The sequence below is a fragment of the Uloborus diversus genome, chromosome 1, assembly GCF_026930045.1.
Source record: "Uloborus diversus isolate 005 chromosome 1, Udiv.v.3.1, whole genome shotgun sequence".
In the NCBI taxonomy this organism is placed as follows: Eukaryota; Metazoa; Arthropoda; class Arachnida; order Araneae; family Uloboridae; genus Uloborus; species Uloborus diversus.
In genome coordinates, this window is record NC_072731.1 from 70,965,648 (window position 1) to 70,979,923 (window position 14,276).

Sequence of the window (14,276 nt, forward strand, 5' to 3'; positions counted from 1 at the left end):
TATTATATTTACAAAATATATTAAACAACTATAGAAGGAAAAATATTGATTCTCCCAAACTGATACCACATAGTGTTTCAATAATGATCTCACTATTGTCGAGATTTATTATCCTATAAAGCATTCTTGAAAACAATGACTGTAATTTCAAACTGATATTTATGTTAACTACTGCTCCTGAATTGTCGAATGAATATTAGAAATAATTATTCAAAACAAAAGCAACTGTATAAATAAATGAAATAACTATAATATGTACAGATAATGAAGTATTTGCATTTGTAGAATATATGTGTGGGGACTCCAGGTCAGTGGGACTCCAGGATTCCTCTTCAGTCTTTTGCAACTCCAGATAACCAGTGGTGATCGGCAGAGAACACATGTGCGAACCTGCAGAAGCGTTTCGTTTGGCCCGGGATGCACAAGGACATAGCGGAATAGACTTGTGCTTGTATTCACTGCCAGAGATCTAAGGTGCACCAACATACAGTTGGTCCTCTGAAAAGCTTCAATCTGCCTTCACAACGATTTAGCTACGTCCACCTCGTTGGACCACTCACTCCCTCGAATGGATGCCGTTATTTATTAACATGTGTTGACTGCTATACTCGTTGGCCAGAAGCTGTTCCTGTGGCTGATATTTCTGTAGACACAGTAGCACAATAATTCTACAGAACATGGATCTGTCGGTTTGGAGTTCCGGACTTCATCACTACAGACCAAGGTAGACAGTTCGAATCTGAACTCTTTACATCTCTTGCAATGTTTCTGGGAATCTACAAGATTCGGACATCACCCTACCATCCATCTTCTAATGGACTGGTATAAAGGTTCCACCGTTCCCGCAAGCAGTCGTTATGCTGTCACACTTTGACTCATTGGGATGAGGTTCTTCCTACAGTGCTTTGGGCTCCGAACAGCTTACAAAGCTGACCTTGCTGCATTGGGTCTTCCAGGAGAGTTTTTCCAGCCTACGTACACCAACATAGCTCTCGACCCAATACAGATTGTGCGCAAGCTGAAAGACTGTATGTCCTCTTTAAAGCCAGTGCCAACTAGTGTGCACGGCAAACGCAGTGTTTTTGTGTAGAAGGACTTGTTAATGTCTACTCATGTGTTTCTTCGGATTGACACCCAACGCAAGTCTTTGGAGCCAATTTATTCTGGTCCTCATGAAGAGGTGTCTAGACAGGAAAAGACTTTTCGCATTAAAATGAACAGCAAGGAGGCAGTTGTGAGTATCGATCAGCTAAAACCTGCTTTTCTTTGGGTTCCGAATACTATATCAACCCCGTCACCTTCGGTGCAACCTGAAAGATTGGCTCTGGAACAACCTGCTAATGCTCCATTAAAAACCACCCAAGAGTTTTACACCACGTGATCAGGGCGTCGTGTCTGTCTCCATAAGTATTTATGAAGCGTATCGTTGTCACTGAAGGGGGAGTACTGTGGGGACTCCAGGATTCCTCTTCAGTCTTTTGCAACTTTAGATAACCAGTGGTAATCGGCAGAGAACATGCGAGCGCTACTCAACTCGACTCTGCGGAGAAGCGTGCGAAGATAACACACGTGTGTTCAGTCGGAAGCAGACTTCTCTTGGAGCTTACGTGCAGTGTGTGTTCGCTCGACAGCGAACTTTGCTAAATGTTACTTTTTAACCTTTTAAATCTTTAATATTTTAATAACCTTTTGCTCATTTTAATATTTATATAGTTTTAGCACCAATAAATGTTATCTTGAAGGATTAGCATCACTTCTCCTCACATGCTAAAAGCTATAGAGGAAAAAATACGTACTGTATGAAATTGACAAAATCTGACGTTTCAATAATTACCCCACTATTTCAGAAAGTTATTATAATATGAAACAAATTTTCTTTCTTTCAAACAATTCATAAAAAAACTCACTATTATAGATAATTATAATCCTATGAAACATTTTTGCAAACAATTACTGTAATTTCAAACAGATATTTCTGATAACTATTGCTCAAGAATGGAATGAATATCAATGATAACATTCAAAATATCAGTCACTATATGAAAATACAGTCGGACCTCCATATATCCAGCATTTTAATTACATAAAGAACTCAAAAATAGTTACAAAAGTTATTAAAGTTATAACACATCAGAAGAACTTTTTAAAATTTACCAACCTAAATGTGTATAATTTCTCCGGCTTTATGGCTAAAGCTGTTTTGAATTGATGAGTACAACACACACTTCCTTTAATATCAACCTGGGGGGAAAAAACATTTACTTTTCACATCTGTCAAGTAAAACTAGCCTAAAGAACTGTGTTTATAAGAAAAATATAGAACCCAAGCTTTTTCTTCAGAAAAAGCTTTTTTATATTCTCCTTAATCATGCCTGAAAAGTCCCCAATTTTCTGCAGAATGCTTCCCTTTTTTTTTGGGGGGGGGGAGGATAAGGGGCAAATGTCAACTTTGTTATTTCGGAAAGTGTGGCATCATTTCCAATGTAATTTCTTACTCTGACTCGAATAAGATAAGAATTAAATTGTTAGCATAAGTAGTTTAAAAGCTAATACTGATTTTTACATGTAAAATGTCAAAATATTTCAAAGTTTAGAGTTTCCTAACACCATTTGACCTTAGAACAACTGATTTTCATTCTAGGGGTAAGAGGAGAAATCCACTGAACAGTATATTTATTGGCTCTTTAAACTCTAATTGATAAGCATTCTTTCCTCAAGTATCTTATGCAGGGGGACTATTTTAAAGGAAGGGATAAAAAGAGCAGCAAGAAAAGTGCAACAATGCTACTGAGCCTAATTGATTGATTGTTGTTCTTTCAGAGAATTAGTGTTTCAAAAAGAAAGGGACGATGAACTTCATGAATGTTTCCACTTTGAGCCAGCTTCATATCATTTGGCTCTTTTGATGAAATTGTGCAGAGAAAAACTAAAAACAAATTTTGTTTAACTCCAGTCCATGGATACACATCCTGATTTCAGCAGTGAACGCTGTTGTTAATGGAGCTCTGCTGCTTCATTGCATGGTATGGCATTAAAAGGTTTGGTGTTAGGATAATTTGAGACATGTGGATAAAATATGTACTTAAAACCTACAGTCAGAACACAGTCAAGTTAAATAAATACCTTTGTGCAGAACAGTAAAGTAAAAAATAAAAGTCAGAAAAGCACAAATTCACAGATTACTGCAGACACGTGTTTTGGCGTTACAGGGAACACCTTTTTCAATGCAAAAAGTAATGAGCTTATGGATTAAAAGACATCTGACAAAGGTTCCTTTCCCTGTAACGCTGCAATACGTGTATGCAGTAATCAGTGAATTTGTGCTTTTCTCACATTATTTCTTACTTTAGTAATCATGTTTGATGGTCAGTTGACTCAAATAAAAAGGTAAAAGTCCTGGAACAACTTCGGCAAAGCTACAAAGCAGATTCAAAAATTCAACGGATATTCTTCTTGATGAGATGATGACTGAAACCTTGAGATAAATTTTTAAATAACATAAACAATAAAAACAGGTTAACTTGTTTGCTTGCACTTGCATCATTTTAAAACTATTGATGTCCTAATGAAGCAAGTCAAAGCTGATGCTGATGTCTCATTGTTGAAATCTGTCTTACTATATCACCCTAAAGCAGAATACTTGACGATGTTCTGCAACGTAAAATCATTTAACCAAAATTGTTCTGCAAGTACTTCAAGCATTGTATACACAAGCAACCAAGGTGACTTTTTCCACAAATCGGGAGCCCTAAATCAAAATCGTTTCATACAGAAGGTTTTTTTTTTTTTTTTCAGTTTTTAAAACTTTACTGTAGTGGTGTATATTTATGTGGAACCTAAACCAATTGAGTCTACAAAAATATTTTATATTATTTTTTAAATGCATAGAAAGAGCAAAGATACAAAATTTTATAAAAATCCGAACCTAGGCGTCAAATCATGTTTCTTTTTGGTTAATTTTACATGGCATGAAGGAGAAATTAAAATAATGTTAATAAATAAGTAAATTACAAAAATAATAAATAAAATGAGTCGAGTTAAGGTAGCAAATAATAAAACGCTTCAAAACTTTCTAAACAATTCAAATATTTTCAGAATGCAAAAGGATTGAAATCTCAAATAAGACACGCAATTTTCGGCGATGGACGTGTTTCAATGTTGACATGTATCCAAAACATACGCTTATGGAGGAAATTGCAATGGATGAAGGCCGATTGGGAAAAATAAGGAGAAGGGGAAACACAAAAAGGCTAGAAAAATCAGAATCATTTCAGATTTAGAACGTGAAATTTCTGCCGAAAATCTCCAGAAACTGCCGATTTTCCACAAATATCGTCCAACTCAAGATAGAACTTTGCAGAAATTCTGCAGATTTCTTTGAGTTCAAAGTAAATCTAAAGTTCCGGCAGATGACTTTTTGAATTCAACACTTTTCGCGAGCTCTCCGCCGAATTATCGTATTTTCGAGGATTTTTGATTTTCTTCTAATTTTAAGAGCTCTGCAGAATTTTATGTTTTGTTGGAAGATATTTGCAGAAAATCTGCAGAAATTTCACTGAAATCAGTAGAATTTCTGCAGAAAATTTGTCTGAGTTTTCCTCTCACATTTGAACAGAATTGTTCTGCAGCTCAGGCTTCTGTTCTGCGACGTACGTCGCAAATTTAGTAGTATTCTGCTTTGGGGCTATATCAAAAATCACTGGTAATGCTACAGTTATTATGGATGAGGATACTGATATTTCTGTAATACAGACAGCTTAAACAGCAACCAACGAGGAGGTTTTTTTTTTCTCAAGCTGAGAAAAGATAAGATGGAGCAGAAACTTTATTCCTCAAGCAGTTTAGGGGGTCTTTGCAAAACGTACATTTTATTTCTTTATAACTTTCTTACTGCAATGGAACACCTGATATATTTATTCCAGAAAAGAAAATAAGCAATAATGAAATTATTTGAAAAACATTCCGATTTGCAAGATGCTATGCAAATACTTTATATTTCTTACAGACACAAGCAGAAAATGACATGAAAGGCTTTCTAGGGATTAATGATACCCCTCCAAAAGAAACTCCATAAAAACATAAATATCTGTTTCAAGGAATCAAAACCATTTTAAAGGAATAAAAACAATGCTGGTACAGATGTGATATACCCCCACTCCCCCCCCCCCCCATTTGGCGACATCCGATTTTTTGCACAAAATTGAAATATTTTTCTCGCCAATGAGGCGATAAATTTTTAAGTATGGCATCCCTGGTGAAACTAACCTGTGGTTGGCAACGCGAAGGCAAACTTGTTCGAACTTGTTTACTTGGGTTCTTTACTTGGTTTTACGCAAGAGAGATACGTGTTGTTTTGTGCAATATACCTTACAGGAATGCTTATTTTGTGTTAGTTTAGATTCAGTAGTTGTGTTTTGAAGTAAAAACATTAGAAAATGCCAGTTTCTTCAAACTTGAAGGTTAATTAAAAGTTAACTCCAACGTGGTGTGTATCTGTAACGCGCCACTGTCAGATGATGTTTTGTTTTGGACTGAGTGTGAGGATTTATACCATAAAAAGATAAGTTCTTTATTTTAGAATTCACATAAAAATTCTCACTTCGGAAATTCTTTGTTTTTTACAAATCCTTGAGGGGTTCTTGTAGCTTTTAACTTTATTTTTACTGTATGTTAATTAATTTTACAAAAATAGTTCGGTTATTTTGTTCTAAAAGTTAATTCTTATCGATGCCACGAATTATTTCGACATTAACGTGCCTCCTTTAGGTACTGAATTTTATGTTAACAATTGAAAGTTCTTTCGGTTGTACTCTTAAAAATGCTGAATTTTATTAATAAATCTGCACAATAATGGTGCATATTTCACACTTAAAACTGTGTCATTATTGTACACTGAATGGAAGGAGCCACCCTTGGGTGTACATACACATGAATATGCATAATATACATAAATATACATAATTGTGACCATACTCCGACTGTAATGTATATTAACAGTCGGAGGGATAACGGACCGAGCGGAGCGAGGTCCTGGCGAGCCAGAGGTCTCATAGTACTTTCGTAATGAGACCGAGGCAGGGCCGGCGAGCCGAGGTCTCATTACGAAAGTACTATGAGACCGAGGGCTCGTATCCCGGAGAAATGATGAAAAAACAATTAATGCATTAATTTCGACTTGTAATTAATACAATAAATTATTTCATTGTATTTTAATATGTTTACAAAAAACCCCGGCCCTGTACATTTTTGAAGCATATATTCGTGATGTTTTTTGTTGTGCTTTTATGTTGTTTTTATATATATTGTGTTCTGAAGTGCTTTGATCATGTTTTTTTATCTGATTTTTTCCTGTTGGAGGTAAAAAAGCATCGCTAAGAACGATGTATGACATGTCGTCATACATCGTTTTCTTGGCGACGTTTTCTTGGCGCCAACCGGAAAAAGTCCCCAAGGGTGGGGTATATCACATCAGTTCCACAATGCTATTATATTACAAAATTAAATTTTCAAGTACACACTTTTCTGACCACATACACTGAATTTCAACTGATTAAAACAAAATACATTCATTATACTTTTTTAGACACATTTTGAAAATATTTTAGGATTTTACCTCCCACAATCTGGATCCAGGACGAGCAGAATAAATGGTACAAGGATCAACTGATCTTGAACCGGGATAGAAACATGCTCCATATTCTCCATCTCTCAACTTCTTTCCAATTGTTAAATACTGCTCTCTACAAAATCACAACATATTATATGAATCTGATGATGATAAGGAGAGATTTTTGGCTGGCACAGCTAGCTGCTTTACCATGTGATGATTTGCAAAAGGTTATGTTGTGCACGCCTGTCATTTCAAATTTTTCTAGGGAAAGGACAAAGGGTATATAGGTGACTAGCAAGCATAGCATACACAGCATCGCCTGGGTCTGTAATAATATTGAGAAACAATTTATGCTTTCCTTTATTCCCTGTCCCTCATGGTTTCACCCGCGTTAATAGGACAACAATTTATTAAAAAACTATTTTAAGTACATCACGCTATGATATATATATGATATACTGTCGGCCCCGCTCAATCGAATGTCCAAGAAATATTATTCGATAAAGCGGGATATTTGATAAGCAGGGAAATTTTATCTGCCTTTCTAAATTGGCAACATTTGTCTTAAAACTTAATAATAATAAATCAATAACTATATAAAGGAAATATTTAATGTTACTGCCAAAAGTTTTTGAAATAAGCTAAATAAACAACAAAATAGTCAAATAATTAGTATATACTATGTCATAAGTATGTTACAAAATTATAAAATGTAACTTTTTTCAGTCCGTTATTTTTTGAAAAATTCCATAATGGGGGATTGTTTGCTCAAGGTCTTTTGGAAACACTTTTCTGACACCCTTTTTCTCCTTGTCGACTCCGTAAGTTATCTTACTGAGTAAGATTCAGTAAGTTATCTTACACGTAATATTTTTCAATTCATCATCATGTAAAGTGTGTACATTTATTTGTGTTATTTAATTTAGTCATCAACTGCACTTTGAACTTGCACAACTGAAATTTGACAGAATAGTGGAAATGTTTTGATGGAATATGAATGTTGTTTTTCTTCGATAAATATTAGTTTATATTTTAATGTCAATAATTGTGTTTATGTAATTAATTTCTAATTTATTCAAAAATTTTCTTAGCAAAATTTTAAGAGGGAATCTTTTTTTAAACTTCTGAAAAAAAAATCTGATTTGGTCTAGTACACATATTTTCAGAAGTAAGTCGGCATGGGTTGGCATTGTTGGAGCTTTTTTTTACAATTGTATTGACCTAAAAAGAAAAATATAAGAGGGTGTGCTACTTGAAGTATAGAATTTGTTTTTTGGGACACCTTAATATATCGTAAAAAATTAAACACCCTAACATCAATGGTTTGTGTTAAATAAGAAAATTAAAAAAAAAAAATCAATTACAAATAATTAAAAACATTTGATTTATAAATAAATTGATTTTTCAATGAGACGTGAAATAAATGCTGAAAATCTTCACAGCCACAGTCAGGTTCGAACTCGAGACCCAAGGGTTGCTCGTCAAGCGTTTTACCCGACTGAGCTATTCATGCAACAAAAAATACATCATGATTATTATTGATTTAATTTCAATGTATTGCTTCTCCACTTTTATTAGTCATAGCAAGATATTATATAGCCTATAGTCTTCCTCAATAAATGGACCATTCAACACAAAAATAATTTTTTAATTTGAACAGGTAGTTCCTGAGATTAGGGCGATCAAACAAATGAAAATTTCAGCTTTATATTATAAGTATAGAAGTTCTCAACATGTTAACTTTTGCCAGTGACAAGTAGGAAAAATTCATCTCAAAACTAATTGATAGTTGCTAATCTTTACAAATAATGAAGCTGAAAGTCTGGATCTCTGTATGTCTGTTATGTGCATAGAACCTAGACCGTTCGGTTTTCATGAACTTAGGCACACAATTAGTCCGTAGCATAGGGTTGAGCACCTCAAAGCAATTTTTCGAAAATTTTATTTTGTTCTTTTTTTATTCCAATTTTAGGAACATTTTCCCGAGCAAAATTGTCATAAGATGGACGAGTAGATTACCAAGTTATCATAACGTGGAACCGTAACATATGCGAGCAAATAAACATAGCAAATTGGCAAGAAATTCATTATCCATTATTTGTAAATATACAGGTGAATCAAATGACCTCTTAATTTCTTACTACGAGCAAAGTCGTGCGGGTACCCCTAGTTTTTATATAAAGACAAGACATTTAAGGACACAATTCAATGATCAGTAACAAAAAAAAATATATAAATAAATAAATTATAAATAAATAAAATAAAAATTTAATGGCAGTTCAAAATTTAAATTGCAAGGAAAAATGTATTTGCCATTCCCTGACTTAAATACTACTACATAACCCAGAAAGACATTTTTAAACTTTTATTTAATCAACAAATAATGAACTACAACAAATTATCAGCCTATATTTAGCAATTGATCCCCCTAAAATCTGCATCATCATTGCTTGCCCCAAACGATGATTTTCAGTACAAAATTAAATGATTAATTCTAAAAAATACATGAGTTTTTTTCTTCAATATGCTTTGCACTGTGTGATGTTGAGAAAATAGTAAGAAATATTGTAAAAGGAAAGCAGATGTTCAAAGATTGCTGCACAACTGCAGAAAAATGTTAATATTGTGCTTGACAATAGCCGTCAAAGAAACACATGCACATAAAGTTGAGCAAAAAATGCAAAACAAAAAAGTAATAATAAAACGTAAAAGCTGATTGTGAATGATTTCAAACCTTCAAGCTTAAAACAAATGATGTAAAATAAAAAAAACTATGTTTTTTTTGTTTTTTTTTTTTTTTCAGAATGATGCCTTAAATAAAATACTCACTTATTAGTATCACATAGGTAACATCTAGTTAAAGTTGATACAAGTAGATGATCCTGAGCAAAATCCAATTGAACAACTTTTGAATCTAATTTCATTAAAGTTGTGGTTGGAACTTGAAATATGTTCCGTGTCTGTAACAAATTGAAAATAGTAAAACAATGAATATTGAACAGTTGAGAAATCTAGGAATACATGCCAATGATAAAATAATACATAATAATATTTTACAGTATCACCATAACAAAGGATAACAATTATGAGGATAGAAAACTGAAGAATATTAAGAAAAAAAAAATCTATTAATAGTCATTAAGTATTTTAAACACTAGTGACTATTACTCATTATTTTTAACTAAAAACAAAATTGCTGTGGAGGAATTATTACCCTTGATGTGGAAACATTGATGACAGAAACTTTTCCTTTGTCATCACCAACAAATAATTTTGAAGATGATACATTCCATTGCAAACAAGTTACTAGTGAACCTCTATGCTCAAATGAAAGCTGTAATCTCTGAGGCTGAGCTGCACCTCTTTCAGAATTATGTTCCATGACAAGAGCAACTCCTCGACTAAAAAAAAGAAAAAAAAATACGCATTTTAATAGTGCATAATAGCATGTTATGATAGGAATGACAGAATTCAATGCTAAATATATGTGAAAATGAGTGAAGATTCTTGAATTTTACGTTCTTACATAGTTGCAAAGCCAATGATATTTTCATCTGGAGCTAATGCGATTTGGCACACTGGTCCTTCCTGTAAGTACAAAGGATACAAAAATAAAATTGAGTATATTCATTCAATGACGAAGAAAAAAATGCTTCTGCAGTGCAGATATGATAGAATTAGCGCAAAACCATGTTCATTCTGATGCGTTTTTATAAAAATAATATACAATATATATATATATATATATATATATATATATGAGTATTAAACATTACTTGTGAGTATAAAAGCGAGCTGTATTTCATGTAAACAAAGCTCAGTTGCAGATAGATTTTGCATTAATGAGAGGGTGGGTTTTTTTTTTTTTTTTTTTCTACTTTCTTGATCAAAGATCAGTTTGCCCACCAGGCCTGTCATTTCAAACTTCTACTGGGCAAAAGGTATTTTAGCTTAAAATATATTTTGTGAAAAAATAAATGTGTGCACAAATAAATAATTACATAATGCTTTTAAAATCCAGGATGGAGACCCCTCACTTTGCCCCCGCATGCACTTGACTAACTGTACAAAACATTTTAAACACAAATAAACTTAATATTAAGCAAATAAATACTGCACTGTATATTAGTAGGCCTCAATTAATATTTAAAATATTAATAACAATAACTTTATTATTTAATAATAACAAAAATAATTTTTGACTTACAACAAAATATTACAATATGAGTATCAATTTTTGAAAATTGCTTGTATTATCATATTGTTTGATCTTCAGTGGTAATTTTTTCTTGACTGGAATAGACTACATGTGTTACTACATAGTTAAATTATCACTAGGCAGGTGGCACTAAAAGCAAAGTAAATATTTGAACATTTCACTTTGCCCCGCTTTCACTTTGCCCCATGTTCCCTTACTTCTAGTTGTCTAAACAACATTCAACTTAAGTGGCAAACACAAATTTGTACCTTTAACTTGATCACCTATTTGTTGCCTTCATATAAATTTCTTGTTCAACAAAAGAACATCATCAATGATTTTCACACAAAAATAGAAAGGGTGTAATTTTTACCTTAACATAGGTGCAAATTGAAGTGGGATACATTAAATGTTAATTAAAGGGTGCAATAGTAAACCCTGCAGAAAATGAAATTTCAAAATTCAGAAAAACAAGTAAGAAATTGCAAACCTAAAATTTAAAAATAGGTAGATAAAATGAATGAAGCATTTAAAACAACAAGTACATATATTAAACAAACTTACTTTAGCTGCTAATGTTTTTAAATAGTTTAAACTGTCATGTTGCAGAATCACAACACCACCAGCAGTAGTACCAAACACAACATAATGACGTGATACATCAAAACACGTGAACTAGGAAGAAATAAATATCAGAATTAGAACTTTTATAAAATTAAAAGTAATGCAATGATAATAACTTCATGTAATTAAAATTAAATTTACAACATTTTCGAGTTATGTCTTGTTTACAACAACATGAGTTAATTAGTAGTATTGTCAAGTAAAAGATAGCGTTTGGATTTTCTTTTTTTTTAATTTAAATGAAAGCAAGATAAAGTTTTGAAAATGTTACCACCCACTAATGGTATAAAACCTGCCATTAGTGGGTGGGTGGCTGGTTATAGCTAGAGTCATAGGCGGCTCATATGGAGGACAAAGAGGTGCAATTGCCCCCTCACTTTCAAAATAAAGTAGCATTGCCACTCCACTTTTCAAAGTTCAAAATTGACGATTGATTGGAAAAATGATAAAATGTTTCTATTTGTGTGATTAAAGAATGAAGAATTGAATCAATAAGTGTGTGTTTTATATTTTTCGCATGTTATTGTTTCTTAGAATGGAATAAAATGGAGCTTTTTGAATTGGAAGGAAGGAGTCTTACAGTGGCCATCCCCACGATTTTTATGGACATGTCCCAGAGAGAGAAAACCCTTTTAAGAGGAAGTAATTCATTAATAATGACATTAAAATTTGATTGCGCAATTTTGTTAAAAAAAAGTCTGATTCATGGACGCCGTCAACTTAACCTGCCCCCCTCCCGCAACTCCTTTGAGCATACACTTTTTTGAGGCAGGAGTATGCTTATGGCTAGAGTTGGGGAAAACCTAAGGTGACCAGAATTATTTCACTTCAAAATAGACGCTTGAGAACTATAGGCAACAGTATGCTAAAGATTATTTTAAAAAAAAAAACTAACATTGTTTTAAACTTTGCTCCTGTTACAAAAAACAAATTAAAAAGAAAAATTTTATGTCAGATTTCAATACATACAAATAATAATACACTTAGTCAATCAATTTAAATAATTAAACCTAATCTGAGAACTTATATCCTTTCTGTTGCTGATTTCAATGGTCCCTAATTTGGGCAAGTCACTATTGTGATAGGAACAGGTTACCCTCGGGTGTGATGTGATGCTGATTTCAATCTCTCAGACCAGGGCTGTCAACGAAAAGTTTTGAAAATAGCCAAAGCACTACTTAAAACTAGCCAAAATAAGCTACATGTGTGAGAACTGCCCCACTTTCTACTAACTTTACAAACTTCAATTGTACAAACTTGAACACTTATAAGGCATTCCCCGTATTTTTACTCATAAAATTTTTAAGGTCACATAATAATTGTTTCTTAGATTTTTTTTTTAATTTGCCAAGTGCAATAAATTTTAAAAAAGCCAAAATGGCTGATGTTTGTAGAAATGGTTATCATTTTCCAATGGGCAGCTGGTACACCAAAAACGTTAAGGTTCAAAGGAGGGGGCATGAAATGAAAGAGTTTACATGCTTTTCCCTTCCCTCTAAAGTTCACTTTTTTTGAAAAAATGGACCATATAATTAGATCTTAACACCATTAACTTTTAAATAGACTTCTCTAAAAATTTTGGTACTAGACTTCAATAATCAGGACAAATATCCACAGTAGATCCCTCCATTTAATTCCAAGATCTGCTTTAATCCATGCGAATTAATAACATGGCATGAGAAAAATATAAACACACTTATTAAGCCAATTCTTCTTTCATTAAACACATGAATAGATCAAAACTCTCATTTTTTGATCAATCGTCAATTTTGAGCTGAGAAAAGTGGAGGGGCAGAGTGAAAAAGTAAAGTAGCCAATGAAAAAAACTAAAAATGTAGCATAAATGGTGAAGTTTTCAAGAAACAGTTGTCAATTATAGAAAGTAATATCATCAATCGATAAAATAAATTTTAATGTCAAAAAAGTACATAAATGAATTTTGAAGCATAGTTTAACACATTAGGGCGATTCTCGAAAAATTCTCGAGTTTTTTATTTTATTCAAGTAACTATTAATTAAATATGGGATTAACAGCTATGCTTTGATAGTATATTAAAGCATGAAATATTCCCCAACAGCTTTATTTTTTGAAGGCTTTGGTTAGCTGGAAATATCAAGAACTTAGCGTTACGCACGGGACATTTTTTCGAGAATCGCCCATTAGCACATCTTTACAAACATCATATTTCAAAAACAATACCTTCACTCGGCTAGCAGTTCTTATGGGTGCAAAAACATTATCAACATCTTCTAATTCCGCAAGAATGTATGATGCTCTGGGAGAAGACAACCCGCCAGAAGCCATGATTTTAAAAATTATTTCGCTTTAAACTTATAATTTCACATACACCATCTTTTACCAATCCTATAAAAAAAAAAGAATGCAACAATTATTGAAAGAATGAAAAATGAATAACGATATTCTTTGCTGTGAAAGAATGTGAGTTTCCTTCTTCAGTTAAAAGGACTTAAAACAAGTAACATCAGGTAATTAACTTCACCTCATATAGTTAAAATGTAAAATTCCACAATCCCGAGTGTTTAGCAATAATGGTTGATTGTGAGAAATGCAATGCAACCGATAATTCCATCGAACTTGAAAACCTGGATTGAATAAAGACATTTCTTTTTAGATTTCGGAAGCAATTCAGTTTACATTTCGATCGACATATTTTCTACTTTACTCGGTCACAGGTATCTCGTAAAAATCGAAAGTGTCACGTGAAAAATAGGTTATTTGGAGGCTAAGCAGTAGCTAATGAACAAAATACTTGGAAAATGTTTTTAAAGCTTTCAGAAATGTTATCAGAAAATTAAGCTCTTTGGAGGAATAAACTGGAGCTG

At 32.9% G+C, this 14,276-nt stretch overlaps 1 protein-coding gene across 1 annotated transcript in view; it reads right to left on the reverse strand.

Moving 5' to 3' along the window:
- LOC129230324 (BLOC-2 complex member HPS5-like) overlaps positions 1-13,737 on the reverse strand; it is a 65,292-nt gene extending 51,555 nt beyond the window's left edge. The window contains exons 1-7 of the mRNA XM_054864726.1: positions 13,633-13,737; positions 11,373-11,483; positions 10,137-10,198; positions 9,825-10,011; positions 9,440-9,570; positions 6,614-6,740; positions 2,159-2,241 (exon numbers count right to left, since the gene is read on the reverse strand). Of these exons, the coding sequence (XP_054720701.1) occupies positions 2,159-2,241; positions 6,614-6,740; positions 9,440-9,570; positions 9,825-10,011; positions 10,137-10,198; positions 11,373-11,483; positions 13,633-13,737 (806 nt within the window). The remainder of the gene's footprint in view (positions 1-2,158; positions 2,242-6,613; positions 6,741-9,439; positions 9,571-9,824; positions 10,012-10,136; positions 10,199-11,372; positions 11,484-13,632) is intronic.
- Positions 13,738-14,276: the final 539 nt, after the last annotated feature.